General features: G+C 37.3%; 3 protein-coding genes across 6 annotated transcripts; all 3 read left to right on the top strand.

Annotated features, from left to right (window-relative positions):
* Positions 1-200: 200 nt before the first annotated feature.
* LOC137739497 (cell division control protein 48 homolog C-like) lies at positions 201-5,646 on the top strand. Its single transcript, XM_068479083.1, has 10 exons — positions 201-1,223; positions 1,368-1,984; positions 2,123-2,275; positions 3,173-3,289; positions 3,432-3,536; positions 4,410-4,475; positions 4,575-4,639; positions 4,745-4,946; positions 5,113-5,250; positions 5,402-5,646. Exons 1-10 carry the CDS (start codon positions 263-265, stop codon positions 5,459-5,461), a joined length of 2,484 nt encoding a protein of 827 aa, XP_068335184.1. The 5' UTR covers positions 201-262; the 3' UTR covers positions 5,462-5,646.
* A 1,716-nt stretch (positions 5,647-7,362) lies between these two features.
* On the top strand, positions 7,363-10,691 carry LOC137739182 (uncharacterized). Of its 4 annotated transcripts, none has more exons than XM_068478719.1 (4): positions 7,364-9,254; positions 9,439-9,696; positions 10,024-10,143; positions 10,242-10,691. In XM_068478719.1, exons 1-4 carry the CDS (start codon positions 8,145-8,147, stop codon positions 10,287-10,289), a joined length of 1,536 nt encoding a protein of 511 aa, XP_068334820.1. In that variant the 5' UTR covers positions 7,364-8,144; the 3' UTR covers positions 10,290-10,691. The 4 variants fall into 4 exon arrangements, with proteins under 4 accessions (XP_068334821.1, XP_068334820.1, XP_068334818.1 ...); XM_068478717.1 differs by having other exon boundaries at positions 10,024-10,149; positions 10,220-10,691; XM_068478718.1 differs by having other exon boundaries at positions 7,366-9,254; positions 10,024-10,149.
* Positions 10,692-12,454: 1,763 nt separating this feature from the next.
* On the top strand, positions 12,455-15,292 carry LOC137740826 (pentatricopeptide repeat-containing protein At2g20710, mitochondrial-like). Its single transcript, XM_068480634.1, has 2 exons — positions 12,455-12,803; positions 13,615-15,292. The coding sequence occupies exons 1-2, from the start codon at positions 12,519-12,521 to the stop codon at positions 14,839-14,841; spliced, it is 1,512 nt and encodes a 503-aa protein (XP_068336735.1). The 5' UTR covers positions 12,455-12,518; the 3' UTR covers positions 14,842-15,292.
* Positions 15,293-15,296: the final 4 nt, after the last annotated feature.

Raw genomic sequence — 15,296 nt, 5'->3', positions numbered from 1 at the left:
CTATTAAATTTTAGGGAGTAAAATGAGATCAAAATCGAGTTTTAGGAAGTAAAAAGTGACAACCTTTGAATTTTAAGAACTAAAGTGAGACCGAAATCGAATTTCAAAAACGTAGTTAAAAATAAGTCAAAATAAAAATTATATAAACAAAACCACCAAACAGCACCGTTTTGATCGCCACCTAAACCCATAAACCCTAATTAAGCGCGCCTCACGTTTCAATCGAGTTCACTGTGTGTGTTCCAACATAGCCAAAGTAGAGATGAAGAAGACGGGAAGAAAGTTCGACGGAGGAGGGATGTCCCTCTCCGACCAAAAGCAGAAGGTTCTCCGTTGTCGTCTGGAGACCTTCAAGCACCTCCGCTCCTCCTCTCTCGACGAAATCGTCGGCAAACTTCGCACTAATTACAAAGACTACCACCGCATCAAGCTCCAGTCTTTCACCAAGTTGGTCCAGAAAACCCTAGATTCGCCTTCCTTCAAGCAATCCAAAACCCTAATCCATGTCAGCGACCTAGAAGACGACGAAGACGCTGACGAAGACGAAGATGAAGAAGTGGACCATAGCAATTCCAAGAGACGGCGGAGGGCCAATAAGATGGAGGAGAGATTGCAGCGGATAGAGACTGCGCACGTCAGAAGGATTCGCCAAAGCCATGGTGACCGTCCATCTACATCGTCTGATGATGATTATGAGGAGGAGGCGTTGTCGACATTGGACGACGCCATATATAGCGAGAAAGTGGAACCGGAGTTTGATGTGATGAAATCGAGCCTCCGAGCATCATATATGGGATCCAACAGCGCCTTGAAGCCCAAGGCGCCCGAGGACCAGAAGGAGAAGAATGTAGAAATTGAGCTTCCTGGTCGTGAGAAAGTTAAGTTGATGAGCGGAAACGGAGGGCAAGGGGGGCGAGAAACATTTCGGGAATCTGAAGCTAAGGGATCGGTTTCCAGAGATGTTGAGGTGAAGGGGAGTGAGGGGCCGAGGTTTAGAGACTTGGGTGGGTTGGAGAAGGTGATAGAGGAGCTAAAGATGGAGGTGATTGTGCCGCTTCGCCATCCAGAGCTACCACAGTGGCTCGGAGTTAGGCCAATGTCTGGGATTCTGTTGTATGGCCCGCCCGGGTGTGGCAAGACCAAATTAGCTCATGCCATTGCCAATGAAACCGGCATTCCCTTCTATAAGATTTCTGCCACCGAAGTAGTCTCTGGTGTTTCAGGTTTTAGCATTACTCACTTCATAGTTTCAATGACTGAATCATTCAAGCTGAAAAATGTTGTACTGTTAAGGTTCTTATGTTTGTGAAATTTTTGTTGTAAAATTGTAATTTGTAATATGTTGCCATGGCTATCATAAATTGTAGGTGCATCTGAAGAAAATATACGAGATCTTTTTTCTAAAGCTTACAGAACTGCCCCTTCAATTGTGTTTATTGATGAAATTGATGCAATTGCTTCAAAAAGAGAGAGTTTGCAGCGTGAGATGGAGAGGCGAATTGTCACACAACTAATGACTTGTATGGATGAATCTCATAGGCTTGTACAAACGGCTGATGAAGATTCCAACTCTCAAATTTCAGATAACAAGTCTGGCTATGTTCTTGTAATTGGAGCAACCAATAGGCCTGATGCTGTTGACCATGCTTTAAGGAGACCTGGCCGATTTGACCGTGAGATTGTTTTAGGCGTTCCAGATGAAAATGCCAGGGTTAAGATTCTTTCTGTACTTACGCGCAATCTAAAACTTGAAGGTTCTTTTGATCTTCTTAAAATAGCCAGGTCTACACCAGGGTTTGTTGGGGCTGATTTGAAAGCCCTGGCTGACAGGGCCGGTAATATTGCCATGAAAAGGATTATACACAAGAGGAAGGCTGATATATCTATAGATACTATGGACAAAGAATGCAATGAAGAGTGGTGGATGCAACCATGGTTGCCTGAAGAAATGGAAAAGCTCACTATTACTATGGCTGATTTTGAGGTATTCCAAAATTAACTACCTTTACCCTTTCTCCCCATGTTTTGACTAACATAGTTACCTATTGAGGTAAAAACCAGTTATTCTTATTTGTGCATTAAATTTCTCGTGGTAATGGTGTTATCATGTTCATTTCTGCAGGAAGCAGTTGAAGTGGTTCAGCCCTCGTCCAAAAGAGAAGGGTTCTCTGCAATTCCTAATGTAAAATGGGAAGATGTTGGTGGGTTAGATCTTTTAAGGCAGGAATTTGATCGCTATATTGTTAGGCGTGTTAAATATCCTGAGAACTATGAGGTAATTCATATTTTCATTTTCTGTTGTTTTATCTTTTTTTCCTAATCTCTGTGTATGTGTTTCCAAATTAAGATGTTTGTTTCTTTTATTCAAAACTTTGTCTCGGAATGGCTAGTACATTGTGTGTTTGTAGAAGAAAGTTATATTTTTTATTTAAAAAATTGTGCCTTGGAATGGCTTGCTATGATCTAAAAGATCTAAGGAAATAATCACTGATGATCAACATGAATCTCCTTAACCATTTCTTCTGCTTTTAAATTTTAATAATGATGCTCAACTCTCCACACTTCATAGCTCAATGATTATGGTGCATACTTCGGTAGAAAATTATTTTTCATCTGTATGTGGTACTTTTAACCCCAATTTTCTTTCTGAACATATTTTCTGCGGCATTTATGGCTAGTTAAATACAATATTTACAGGATGGCGTCACATTCCTTAGTAAGCCAATACCGTTCACTAATTGCAAGTAAAAAGAGCCTAACATGTCACCTTAAACATATCTCAATTGGTGAAATGGCTTGCTTGGGCAAGGTTTTGGAGAACTTACTAATCTATGGAAAAGAATAGAATGCCAAACATTTTCATTAGCTGTTTTTAACTTTATCAAAAAAGTTGCACACTTCGCTTAAACATGACTATCTCCAGGAAGAACTATCAGAGAAATTTGATGTAATTCTTACTGAAACACACTCTGAACTTTTAGAAACTTAAATAAAAACATTACCCTCGGTTGAGACATTAATGTATCGCACGACATGCTATATGTGAATATTTAGTATTATATGGCATATATTGTTGGGTCACTGCTTCATACTCCTGCATGTACCTTTGTCTATTTATTTAAGTCTGCTGTCAAGTGGCTAATTATGATTTTGAAATGATTTGTGCTTTCAGGAATTTGGAGTAGATTTAGAAACGGGATTTCTGCTCTATGGGCCTCCTGGATGTGGTAAAACACTGATAGCAAAGGCTGTTGCTAATGAAGCAGGAGCAAATTTCATTCACATTAAGGTCGGTCATTGACTTTTCCCGATGAATGTTATTGAAATACTGGGTTATTAATGTAGGTCGCTGTAACAGTGGACATTCAATGTATGCTTTTGCATAATTTGAGAGGATCCATTTGGTTGACATGGCTTTTTTAACTGGTTAGGGCCCTGAACTTTTGAATAAATATGTTGGAGAAAGTGAATTGGCAGTTCGGACATTGTTTAGTCGCGCGAGGACATGCTCACCGTGTATACTTTTCTTTGACGAGGTTTGTGATTCTGTCATTGACAAATGTTAGTAATACTATCGGCTTCCGTAGGCTTGTATCATTTCATCTGAACATTTAATTAATAAAGGAATAGATTACTGGATTATCATGATGAAGTTGGATTCAATTGTATGTAGAGAGGATTGCGTTGGAGTGTCATTAACAACTGTTGGTCCTACATAGTGCTCGAATGAACCTCATTTCACATCACCATATCATTTGAGAAAGCTAAACCTTTGGAATATTTCAGGAGTCAGGACATTATGAAAATTTTCTTTTGCACAAAGTTATATGATATGGTTGTGGTTCTCCATATTTATATTTCCATTCTGACCTCCAAATGAACTGGTTGAGAAGTCAACCAAATGAAATTTTTTTGAGCACATTACCCTTCTGAACATTTGGCGTTCTTCTTGTGTCATTCACCTACATGTTTGCAGCTTCTTGTAAAAACTTACAGGGGAACCTTCTTGGAGAGAACGGTGTGTAATAGCAGGAGTTGTTTTAATTTCACTGATTTAACTAAACTTTCTACATACTGTTGAGAGCATCTACATTATTGCCGGGTGTTGACACTGATGTGATGTCCATCTTGTCTACTTACAAAAATCAGACACGAGGACAATGCATGTGTGCGTGTTTTTTTTAATTATAATTTTTATATAGGAATATAGGATACAGATCTATCTAATGATGTTTAATATCTCATTTGTTTTAGCACTCTTTCTGAACACATTACACTGAATTTCTGAGGTATCCAGATGATTGTTTGAAACTAGGTGCATTACACTTCATGTCCTCATGTATCTTGACATGGAAAATATGTCCTACATTTCATAGCCTTTTAAAGCTTTTTCCCTCACTTATTGACAGGTGGATGCTTTAACAACAAAGCGGGGGAAAGAAGGGGGATGGGTTGTTGAGCGGCTACTGAACCAGGTAAATTAATTGCAAAGGTAGTCTGGAACTGACTGCCCAGAAAATTATTCGTTTTTCATTCATTTATGAATAGAATGAACTGACTGCCTACAATTGCAGCTACTTATAGAGTTAGATGGCGCAGAGCAGCGACGAGGTGTATTTGTAATTGGTGCCACTAATAGGTAAAGCTCATATATTTATTCTTCAGGTTTAGTTGATATAATTCAGTTTTAGTTGATATGAAGGAATATCATTCTGCAACTCTTATATGTGATACCTTGTGTCAGACCCGATGTAATGGACCGTGCTGTTCTGCGGCCTGGTAGGTTTGGTAAACTTATTTATGTTGCCCCTCCCACAAAAGATGAAAGGGGTTTGATCTTAAAAGCTCTTGCAAGGAAGAAGCCTATTGATGAAAGTATAGATTTGAGGGAGATTGGACAAAGGGAAACATGTGAAAATTTTAGTGGAGCAGATCTTGCTGCACTGGTTCGTCTATGCTTAAATATCTGTTCTATTCTTTCTTTTGTTTGTGATGTTTAAGTTTAATATTTCAATTGGAGTTGAGTTTTGCTTGACTCTCTTTGATTGGCGGGGAGGAAAAAAAGGGGATGAGATGCGATTGAGATTCTCTCTAACGTATCAAGTGGTGCAGATGAATGAAGCTGCTATGGCTGCTCTTGAAGAGAAATTGACATTACCTGAGAGGAGTTCAGATGCATCTCCATGGACGATAAAAGAATCTCACTTTGACCAAGCACTGGCTAAGATGGCACCATCTGTAACTGACCAGGTACGGATAAGTAGTGCCGATGTTTGATTTTCATATGCCTAGTACCTTAAACGAAATAATTCCTTTTTTTTTCTTTTTTTTCTTTTTTTTTTTTTTCTTCTTTTTCGTAACACGATTATTGAAGTTCCATTTTCCATTGGTTTGTAAACAGCAAATGCAATACTACCAGAGATTTGGTGAGAGCCTCAAAGCACCAAGAAACAAAACATAAGCCACAAGTGTCGCATTGAAGAGTATGTTGTAAATGTTCTTAGAGCAACAGTGAGAGAATGTGTGAGAAGAAAGCAAATTTTGATATCAAATATACAGGCCTTTTATGCAAAGGGAACTCCATTTTTTGAAAAAAATGAGAATTAGGTGTGGGGCTCACTCCACATTGAATTTCAACGATCCTAACTATCTGTATTGTAAGTCTTGATTCATAGATCATCCTTGCAAAAATTCAATTCAATTCGAAATCATTTGCTTATTTAATTGTCAAGATCAAATTTCATTGTTTCTTATATAACAAAGTATTCGTTCATTTCTTTGAATTCAATTAGATGTATTAAATATTTCCGATTTGGCTAATATTTTGTAAGGATGATCTATGAGATACAATTTGAAAAATAGATAGTTTGGATTGTTAAAGTTCGATGTGGTGTGAACCTTACAACTAATCCTCATTTTTATTAAAAAGAAAAGAAAAGAAAAAAGGATCCTTTTCCTGAAAGACTTTCGGCAAATATAACCAAAAATGATTTCATATCAAATATATGTTGATAATTTCATGTATAAAGAGCACATGCACATTATGTTCGTTCGTACTAAACCGTTTTTTCTTTCTTGAAGGAAGACGATGAGGAAAAAAAAAATGGAAATCACAGAGAATTACTAAGCCGAAAACCTAGATGGCAGCACCGAGAACAAATAATATCAAAGCGATCAAGCGAAAGCAAACCCAGCAAGAAACCCAAAGGCCGTACGCAACCCGAATTCACATGTTGACAGTGGTTAATGGTTGAAAAGGAGTGACAAATGACAATAAGCAATATTCGAGTATGAGGACGTAAAACGCAAATCTGGGACAAACACCGACATAAACTTAAGACAAAGCTTTGAACTAAACTCAACACAGGCTCAAAATAAAGAGACCAAAAATCAAGGGCCAAAGCAAATCAGGGAAGATGGAGAGAAGTTGTGGAGATAAAATAAAAAAGCAGGCAATTAGCAATAAAAATTAAAATTAAAATAAAAAAATCCAAACAAAGTACGCATCTATTCCAACTCTTAGAGTAAGTACTAGTTTGGTACTGATGTGCTTTTATAAAAAGTGGGTATAAAAAAAGCTGAGCTCAAAAAGGTATTTGGTAAACATTTAAAAACAACTTATTTTCACAGTTTTGGATAAAAAAAGCTGAAAACGTGAAGCAGCAAAAATGAGCTTATTCTCACATCATAACAAAAGCAGTTTTTTTTTCAAAGCACATTAATACCAAACCAACTCAAATTAGGTTCTAAATCTATCCTAACTTGCTCTATTCCTTGGGCCAAATATGAATTTTAACCCAACACTAATTTTTGGGACAAATTTAGGTCAAAATTCCCTTTGGGTTAGGGATCAGCCCATCATATATGTGTTTTTTTAGTTATATATTTATAAATTCATTAAATTTAACGGCTAAAATCTAATATGATTAAATATAATGTTCAAAAAAAATAATCTAACGGTCCAAATTTAAATGTGTTTCATATTCTTGTATAATGTTCTACAATTTTCATAATGTCGATTTAATGACTTTTTAATATTTATTGAAATCTAAATATTTCTAAGTTAAAATGTTCAAAAAATTAAATTAACATAATTTTTTTTTCAATAGTTACTTTAAGAGAAAATTATCCTATATTCATTATTTAATAATTTAAAATTTTAACCCAGAACAGTTGAAGCAGAAAATTTATTTTTAAATTTTAACTCAAGAATTAAAAACGATCTTAACCACAAATTACGTCTTGTGAAAAAAAAAAAAAACAAACAAAAAAAGAATAAAATTTTCACTCTTATACGTTCTGTCCGAAATTCGAATATACCTCTGTCCTTTCCTGTCATTTCCTCTCCTTTCGTATTTTTAACAAATCATGTCATACCATCACAAATTATTATTCAAAAAAGATAACGTGAAGCAGAAAACTAGTTTAATCTGGAAATTGAAATCTCAACAGCCTTGCTTTCCTTCTCCTCCTTCTCTCCCATTCCATTTCCCCCACTCTCTCCCTCTCCAAACAGCTACGAAGTTCGACCTTCGACTGCAATGGAGATGGCCATGGAGGACTCCACCTCTCGTTCGCTTCTCTTCATCGCTCGTTACGCGCTTCAATCCGACCGACGAACTCCACGCTTCCTCAAGGATCCTATACAGAGTACGCTACGAATATGTAATTTTAGGGTTTCTTCTGCTAATTTCTAGATTTTCCTTGTTTTAGGGTTGTACTTGCTGTGTTGCTGTATTTAACCTCGAATTTAAAGAATTGGGAACGGAAACTCTAGGGTTTCGGTGAATTTCGGATATTTTTTGTTTTTGGAAGTTCTGTCTATCTTTGTGAGGAACGGAGGTTCGTATATGAATTCTAGGGTTTCTAGAAATTCTTGTCTGGTTTGAGCTTTTTAGGTTTTCACTAGAATTGTCAATTGACCGGGGCTATTACCTATTGAGTAACCCTAGGGAAAGTTTGATTTTGAGTTGTTGGGAATATAAAGAAGTTCTTGTAATTTGAGTTTAATCGAGTTTCATATGGTTGTTGAAAGCTCTCCATCTATGGATACCAGTGGATATATTTGAATTTGAGCTTGAATTTTGGGTGGTTTTGAGGGTGGTTTTGCATTTGAAGTTGAACTTAGTTTTCGGCAGACTTTGATGGCGGGAAGGTGGGACGTTGGATTTCCAAAGACTAGTGCTAGTAGTCTTAGAGAGCAAGCAACAAGAACAATTCTTCGCAACGTGAGGTCACAAGGGCACACATATGTTGAGCTACGAGAAAAGGGGAAAAAGTTCATTTTCTTCTGCACTTTGTGCCTTGCGCCATGTTATAGTGATAAGGTGCTGTTTGATCACTTGAAGGGTAATCTTCACAATGACAGGTTAGCTGCTGCTAAGGTTACTCTCTTGCAATCAAACCCGTGGCCTTTTAACGACGGTATGGTTTTCTTTCATAATTCAGATGAGACTGATAAGCAGTTGGTGGTTCCAGATGGCAATAAATGTAAGATTATAGAGTCTCATGACAATGAAAACAATCTTGCTGTTGTCAAATATGGGGAAAATTTGATATCTAATGGCAATGGGAATTTTGGTGCTGATGGTCATGAATGTAATGAGCATTCTGATGGAGCGAACTCCTCCGTGGCGATTCCTCATATTCTGTTTAGGGATGAAATTACTGACATAGAAGTGAAGCAGGTAGGCTTTGGACAAATTGCTGCAAGGCTCCTCGAGAAGGATGAGCTGTCAAATTGTATTAGTAGAATATGGTGTGAATGGTTGGGGAAAAGGACAGATAGCAATGTTTTGCTCAAGGTTCCTGAGCATGACTTTGCGGTCGTTACCTTCAGTTACAATATTGATTTAGGTAGGAAGGGATTACTTGACGATGTAAAGATGCTTCTTTCATCCAGTCCTACAGAAGAAACAGAGAATGGTGAATGCAGCAGCGGTAAGAAAAAGAAATTCTTCTCTGACCCTGAGGATATTAGCGAATCTCTAAGTAATCAGTTTGATTCATGTGGGGAAGATTCATCTGCTTCCAGCGGTGCAACGTCAAGATTGCTTTTAGAACGGTATGATGATCTTCTGCACACAAGATTTATTAACAAGTCTATAAGGAGAGAGTTAAGACGGCAACAGCGTTTAGCTTCAGGCAGAATGTGTGATATCTGTCAACAGAAGATGCTTCCTGGGAAAGATGTAGCCACTCTCATAAATTTGAAGACAGGAAGGCTCGCTTGCAGTAGTCGAAATGTGAATGGGGTGAGTCCCACAACTTGCATCCTCTTCTTTTTCTTCCTGTCCTCCACACCCCCACCCATCTTGACCCACTATCTTTTTAATATCGTAAATCTATGTATTTAATTCCGCAAGAGAGTTTGTTTCTCTTTATCTTTCTTTCTCAAAAGAAAGTAGTTAGCATCATTTTTTATTTATGCACATGCAGGCTTTTCACGTGTTTCATACTTCCTGCCTTATACACTGGATACTTTTGTGTGAAGTTGAGATGATCACGAATCAGTCCGCTAGTTCAAAAGTCAGGAGAAGATCTAGGAGAAAAACTGCAGCTAAGTGCAATGGAAAAGATGATCAGTTGATAGCTTTGAGCTCACAAATGAATTCTGTATTCTGCCCAGAGTGTCAGGGCACTGGTAGCCTAATAGATAACGATGACCTGGAGAAACCAAATCTCCCTTTGTCTCAGGTATTCAGATTGCACGACAATTACGTAGTTGAATTCTACTATATTATACTTTTCCTTTGTTTTTTGCTTCCTTCGAGTTTCTACATTAACTTAAAGTTTGAAATACATGAAAACTACTTCTCTGGTTTTGGGGAATGGTAATTAAGGACGAAAGATTTCATTATTAATTTTTGGCAAGCCAAACCTATTATATTTTTCATGCCTGTAATGTGACAGAGCATGCACGTGATATCCAGCTTTTCAGAAAACTCACTTATGATTCTCAAAGTGAGCTAGGCAGGGAAATGACCTTAGCAGTCTAATCCGTAGATTTTGTCTGTATCACAGCTATTCAAGTATAAGATAAAGGTGAGTGATGCACGTAGAGCATGGATGAAGAGTCCTGAAATGTTGGAGAATTGCTCGACGGGATTTCACTTCCCTTCCCAATCTGAAGAAGGAATTGAGGTTTCTGTAGGTTACTGCACCTGATTTCCTTTTAAAATTGAGATTAACTACAGTCAATAGAAAATTCAAGTTTTAGTCTTTCGATTTATTTGTGCTAGGAAAAGGTGAAACCGTTGAAGTTGCTGCGTTTCTACAGAGCAGATTGAATAGAGTTGGTGCCGAGAATACTGGGAAACCATGTAGCTGTATGTAGTTCACGGTGGCATGTGTGTTTGCACTCGGCCTCATGTTGTTCATATGAGTAGGACTTGGGAGTGGACAGACAGGCGTAGGTGGTTGTAACATCCCACATTGCCCAGAGGAGTGGATCCTGTCAGCCTTATATATACATTCCCATCTCTACCTAGCACGAGACCTTTTGAGAGCTCACTGGCTTCGGGTTCCGGTGTGGTGGCGTGGTGACAGTTAGCTTTTGTGGATAGTTTGGATTAGTTTGCTTAATGAGATATGTTGTACATACCTGTTGCTAACACAGGTACATAAATGATATATATGTTGTATTCAATTTGGGGGACACTAGTGAATTTCAATATATGTTTTCGTATCTAGGTATGTATGTTATTTTGTACTGCATTTAACAGATAGCATCGACGTTTCAAGTATTAAACGGCATGTATTCATCATTCATCGTTTCAAGTAGTGTATTATTTTGTGCTATCTCTATTCAAACTTATTCCAGGCTGCAACTTATAACATGACTCTGCCTATTTTGTGAAAACTTTTATGTATCAGTTGTATTTGAGAGCTCCAACATAAAAGAAGAGGTATCCATCAGTGGTATGATTTACACACCTATTTAAACAAAAGAAAAAACATAAGACAAGTTGATTGCAAAAAAAAATTGTATTACTCTTGATAAAGAGGGGGGAATGATTTACACACTCCAATTTATGTATCGTGATTATGTAGCCTAAATCCTTTGTACGCTAATTCTGCTATTATGATTTATTCAATTTAAAGATTTTAAATAAAAGTCACTTGGTGCTACGGTCTAATGGTATTTTTTTTCTTGTAAGTGAGAGGTTTCATGTCACTTAGTGCTACGAGCGAATTTGAAACACATTATTGGTAGCCCGTTGTGAGGCTAAACCTACCCTCCCCCCCCCCCCCCCCCCCCCAAACCTCCTCCTTAGGTTATCTTCAATTGAAAGGGCTAAATATAGCATTGTCCAGAATTATAGCCTGCAAAAAATTATTTTTATATGAACATTGTCAGGCCATACTCATTTTTTATCTTCACGAAGGGGCTAAATAGCCCCTTGATAATTTATTAATTTTATGTTTATATTTTAAATTTATTAGTTGATTTAATAAAATTACTGTTAGATGCTTTCAAATCTAGTCGTTAAATTTAAATCAATTATTGTAACTGAGGAGTTGACTCCCAAGAAAAGGGCTAAGAGGGGGGCCACATTTTGCTAGCCTTATGCCCTTTTGGGCAAATAATGGCTTTGTGGACTCCATAAAATTATGATTCAGTCATCGGTTAGAGATAAATCTTTTAACAAATCAGACCATTTTTTTCCTTTAGGACCTTTAGCCATCTCCATTGTTATAAAAATAAATAAATAAAATAAAATAAAATAATAAAAAGGAGAGTTCACGAGGAAATAATTCATAGAAATCACTCCGAAAATAACAAAAAACAATTCCATAACACTTTATTTGGATAAGGAAATTTAAGATTATTAAGGAATTTTAAAATGACGAAAATTGAAATGATAAGATTTTATTTTGTAGAATTTGTGAATTTCTTTGTTTGGTTAATCTAAAAAAACAATGGAAGTTGAATACATAATTTTTTATTTTTAAACTCTCACTCATAGAAATTGAAAAATGACACACCTATTTACATGAAATTTAAACTTATGAATTGGAGGTCATAAATTCCAAGTTTTTTTTCCATGAAGAAATTTTAATCCGAACAATGGAATTAGCATGTGTCATTTTATAAATTCTTATTTTTATCCAAATTTTAAGTTTATTTTACTCGTTCAAACATAGTATAAATGACTGGGCTCATTGTTGAAAGTTGGATCTACATTGGATCTCATCTGAATCGCCCCATCTATCCTCCTGAGTAGAAGTTTGGTTTCAAACCCCAGTTCAAACAGAAGAAGTACGTCATGCTAATGTGGCTTGGATGATTCACATCTCTCAGATCAGACGCTGATGAGCAAAAATATTGGGTCATTGGAGTTGCAACAAAGATCAATTGAAAATTTTGGGCTCATCAGCCCACGGCCTATCAAGGGAGGATATCTTCTGCCCTTATTCCTGTCCCGACTCCTCTGAACCTGTGAACAGAAACTGAAGGGATCTTAAACCCCCAAAACCCAAGTCACACTTCCCCAGTAGCATTTAGCAGAGAGAGAATGAAGCTTAATTGCATGAGCAAGCTCATCTCCTTCTCCCTTCAAAACCCTCGAAAAAATTACACTCTTTTCAATTCAATCCGCCCTTCTTCTTCTTCTTCTTCGCCTTCGCCTTCGTGGTCGAATTCTCTCCATGACCGCATAAAGGTCATCAGAGACCCAAAAGCCTCAGTTCTGCCGGTGCTGGAACAATGGGTCAGTGAGGGTCAGGCTGTTGAGAAGCAGCAGCTTCAGTCGCTCGTTCGGCTCTTGAAGGACTTTAGACGCTTCAATCACGCTCTTGAGGTTCATGTCTTACTTACCCACTTCCCAATTTCTTTTCTTTTCTTTTTATTTTTACTTTTGTTGACATTTTTTGTTGTTGTTGTTGTTGCTGTTGTTGCTACAACTTGTTTTGTTATGTATCCATAGGTTTTATTATTTATCATAAATATTGGGATTTCAAATTCAATGTTTATATTCATTTGTTTGCATTCAATGCTATAATTGTTGAATCAAAATTAACTCTCTTAGCATGTGACAGTCCTTTACTTTTGACTTCCAGAATTTTAATCCTAGTGATCACATTTTCTTATTTCAATTTCGTCTGTAATGGGTCGTAGACAACCCCGGTCCATGAAAGTTTTCGGAGTTCTCGCAGTTTTGCAAGTTTCGTCATCTGATTGCGAATGTTATGTTGTTCAGGTGTCAGCATTGTCTTAGGGGGGGAAAATTAAGGCATCTGCAATCTAGATATTAAAATCTCGGACAATTTTAGAACCACAAGATCCAATATGTATTTGTTGAACTGGGTGCTACAAATGATAGATTGCAGTGTCGCCAAATAACCGAAAGGACCTGTCCAATTCTAATCTGTTCTAGTTTGTCACTTTAAGATGAAATGAATTTATAGTTTCCTCATTTAGTCATATGAGATGACATATCTTTGGTTCAATCATTTTTACGATTCTGTATTTATCAAATAACAACATGGAGGGTTTGTTTTGGAATTTTACCACACAGTCGTTGAATTGTGCTCAAGATTAAATCTAGCCTTTCCAAAATATGTTTAGGCTGCCAGCTTCTAATTATTCTGTGTCATCCTTTTGTTATTTAGATATCCCAATGGATGACGGATCATAGATATTTTGATTTATCTCCAAGTGATGCTGCTGCTAGATTGAACTTAATCCACAGAGTTCATGGACTAGACCATGCAGAAAATTACTTCAACAATCTGTCAAAAAGTTTAAAATCGCTTAACGCATATGGCGCCCTTCTATGCATTTATGTGCAAGAGCGGTCTGTTGAGAAAGCGGAAGCGACCATGCAGAAGATGAAGAAGATGGGTATGGCAAAAACCTCATTCCCTTACAACATGTTGATCAATCTTTACTCCCAAAATGGACAATATGAGAAGATCAACATACTGATGCAAGAAATGGAAGAGAATGGAATTCCAATTGACAAGTACACATTGAGAAATCGAATGATGGCATATATTGCAGCATCTGACATGCCTGGGATGGAAGCTATCCTAAATAGGATGGAGGAAGACCCAAACTTAATTGTCGACTGGAAAATATATTCAATGGCAGCAAATGGGTATCTAAAAGTCGGGTTAACAGAGAAGGCTATTTCAATGCTGAAGATGCTGGAGGGATTGATGCCTCTGCAAGGGAGGAAATCAGTAGAATTTCTTCTGACTCTTTATGCAAGTACTGGCAATAAAGAGGAGCTCTACAGAGTTTGGGATACATACAAGCCATCGAATGAACCAGTGGATGTACCATATGGCTGCATGATCTCATCTCTGGCAAAGTTGGATGATATTGAGGGGGCTGAAGGGATATTTGAGGAATGGGAGTCACAATGCAAAATATACGACTTTCGGGTGCTGAACAGGCTTCTTGTTGCCTATTGCAAAAGGGGTCTTTTTGATAAGGCAGAATCAGTTGTAAACAAGGCCACGGAAGGAAGAATCCCTTATGCCAGCACATGGAATGTGTTAGCAATAGGTTATACAGAGAAGCAGCAAATGCCTAAAGCAGTTGAAATGTTGAAGAAGGCACTCTCAGTTGGTAGGCGAGGCTGGGTGCCGCATTCCCCAACTTTGACGGCCTGTTTGGATTATTTGGAAGGGCAGGGAGATATTGAAGGAATTGAAGAGATAATAAGTTTACTAAAAAACTTGGGTCCTTTGTCCGAGGATTTGTATCACAGACTTCTGAGGGCTAGTGTTGCAGCTGGAAAATCAGTTGCTATAATTCTTGATCAGATGAAAGTGGATGGGTTTACTGCTGATGAAGAAGCATATAAGGTCATTGAAACAAGCCCAAGTTAGCTTTTTGGAACTCCTCTCATTGTGAGAGAAATGGAGAAGTTTCAAAAGATTCAGCAGAACTTTAAATTCCTTAGAACAATCGCTAAACAACTCCAGTGGGAATTTTCTTCTTGCTAGATCTCACATTCACATCAAATTCATGAAGACACGAGCCGGTTGCAGATCATCAAGTAATGTTGTCAAACAATTCAATTTTTTTACTAGAGTTGGGATATTCTGTACTTGGTCTCACTATTATGGTTATATTATCAAGTAAGTCATCCTAATTGTTAACGCCTTTCAATTTTATCGGTGTTTTATAAATCTACATGTTAGTATTTTGTTGTAATTTATGTTCAACTCCAACCTGTCTTTTGTATTTTCTATACAAACTACAGTAGTTGTCCTGTAGAGAACTTATTTCCTCACATGGTAGCTGCAAATGGCTTACAGAAAGCACAGTTGATTTTTTTTTA

Source organism: Pyrus communis, chromosome 7 (assembly GCF_963583255.1).
Source record: "Pyrus communis chromosome 7, drPyrComm1.1, whole genome shotgun sequence".
NCBI classification, from domain to species: domain Eukaryota; kingdom Viridiplantae; phylum Streptophyta; class Magnoliopsida; order Rosales; family Rosaceae; genus Pyrus; species Pyrus communis.
This window is presented reverse-complemented; position numbering and strand designations above follow the sequence as displayed.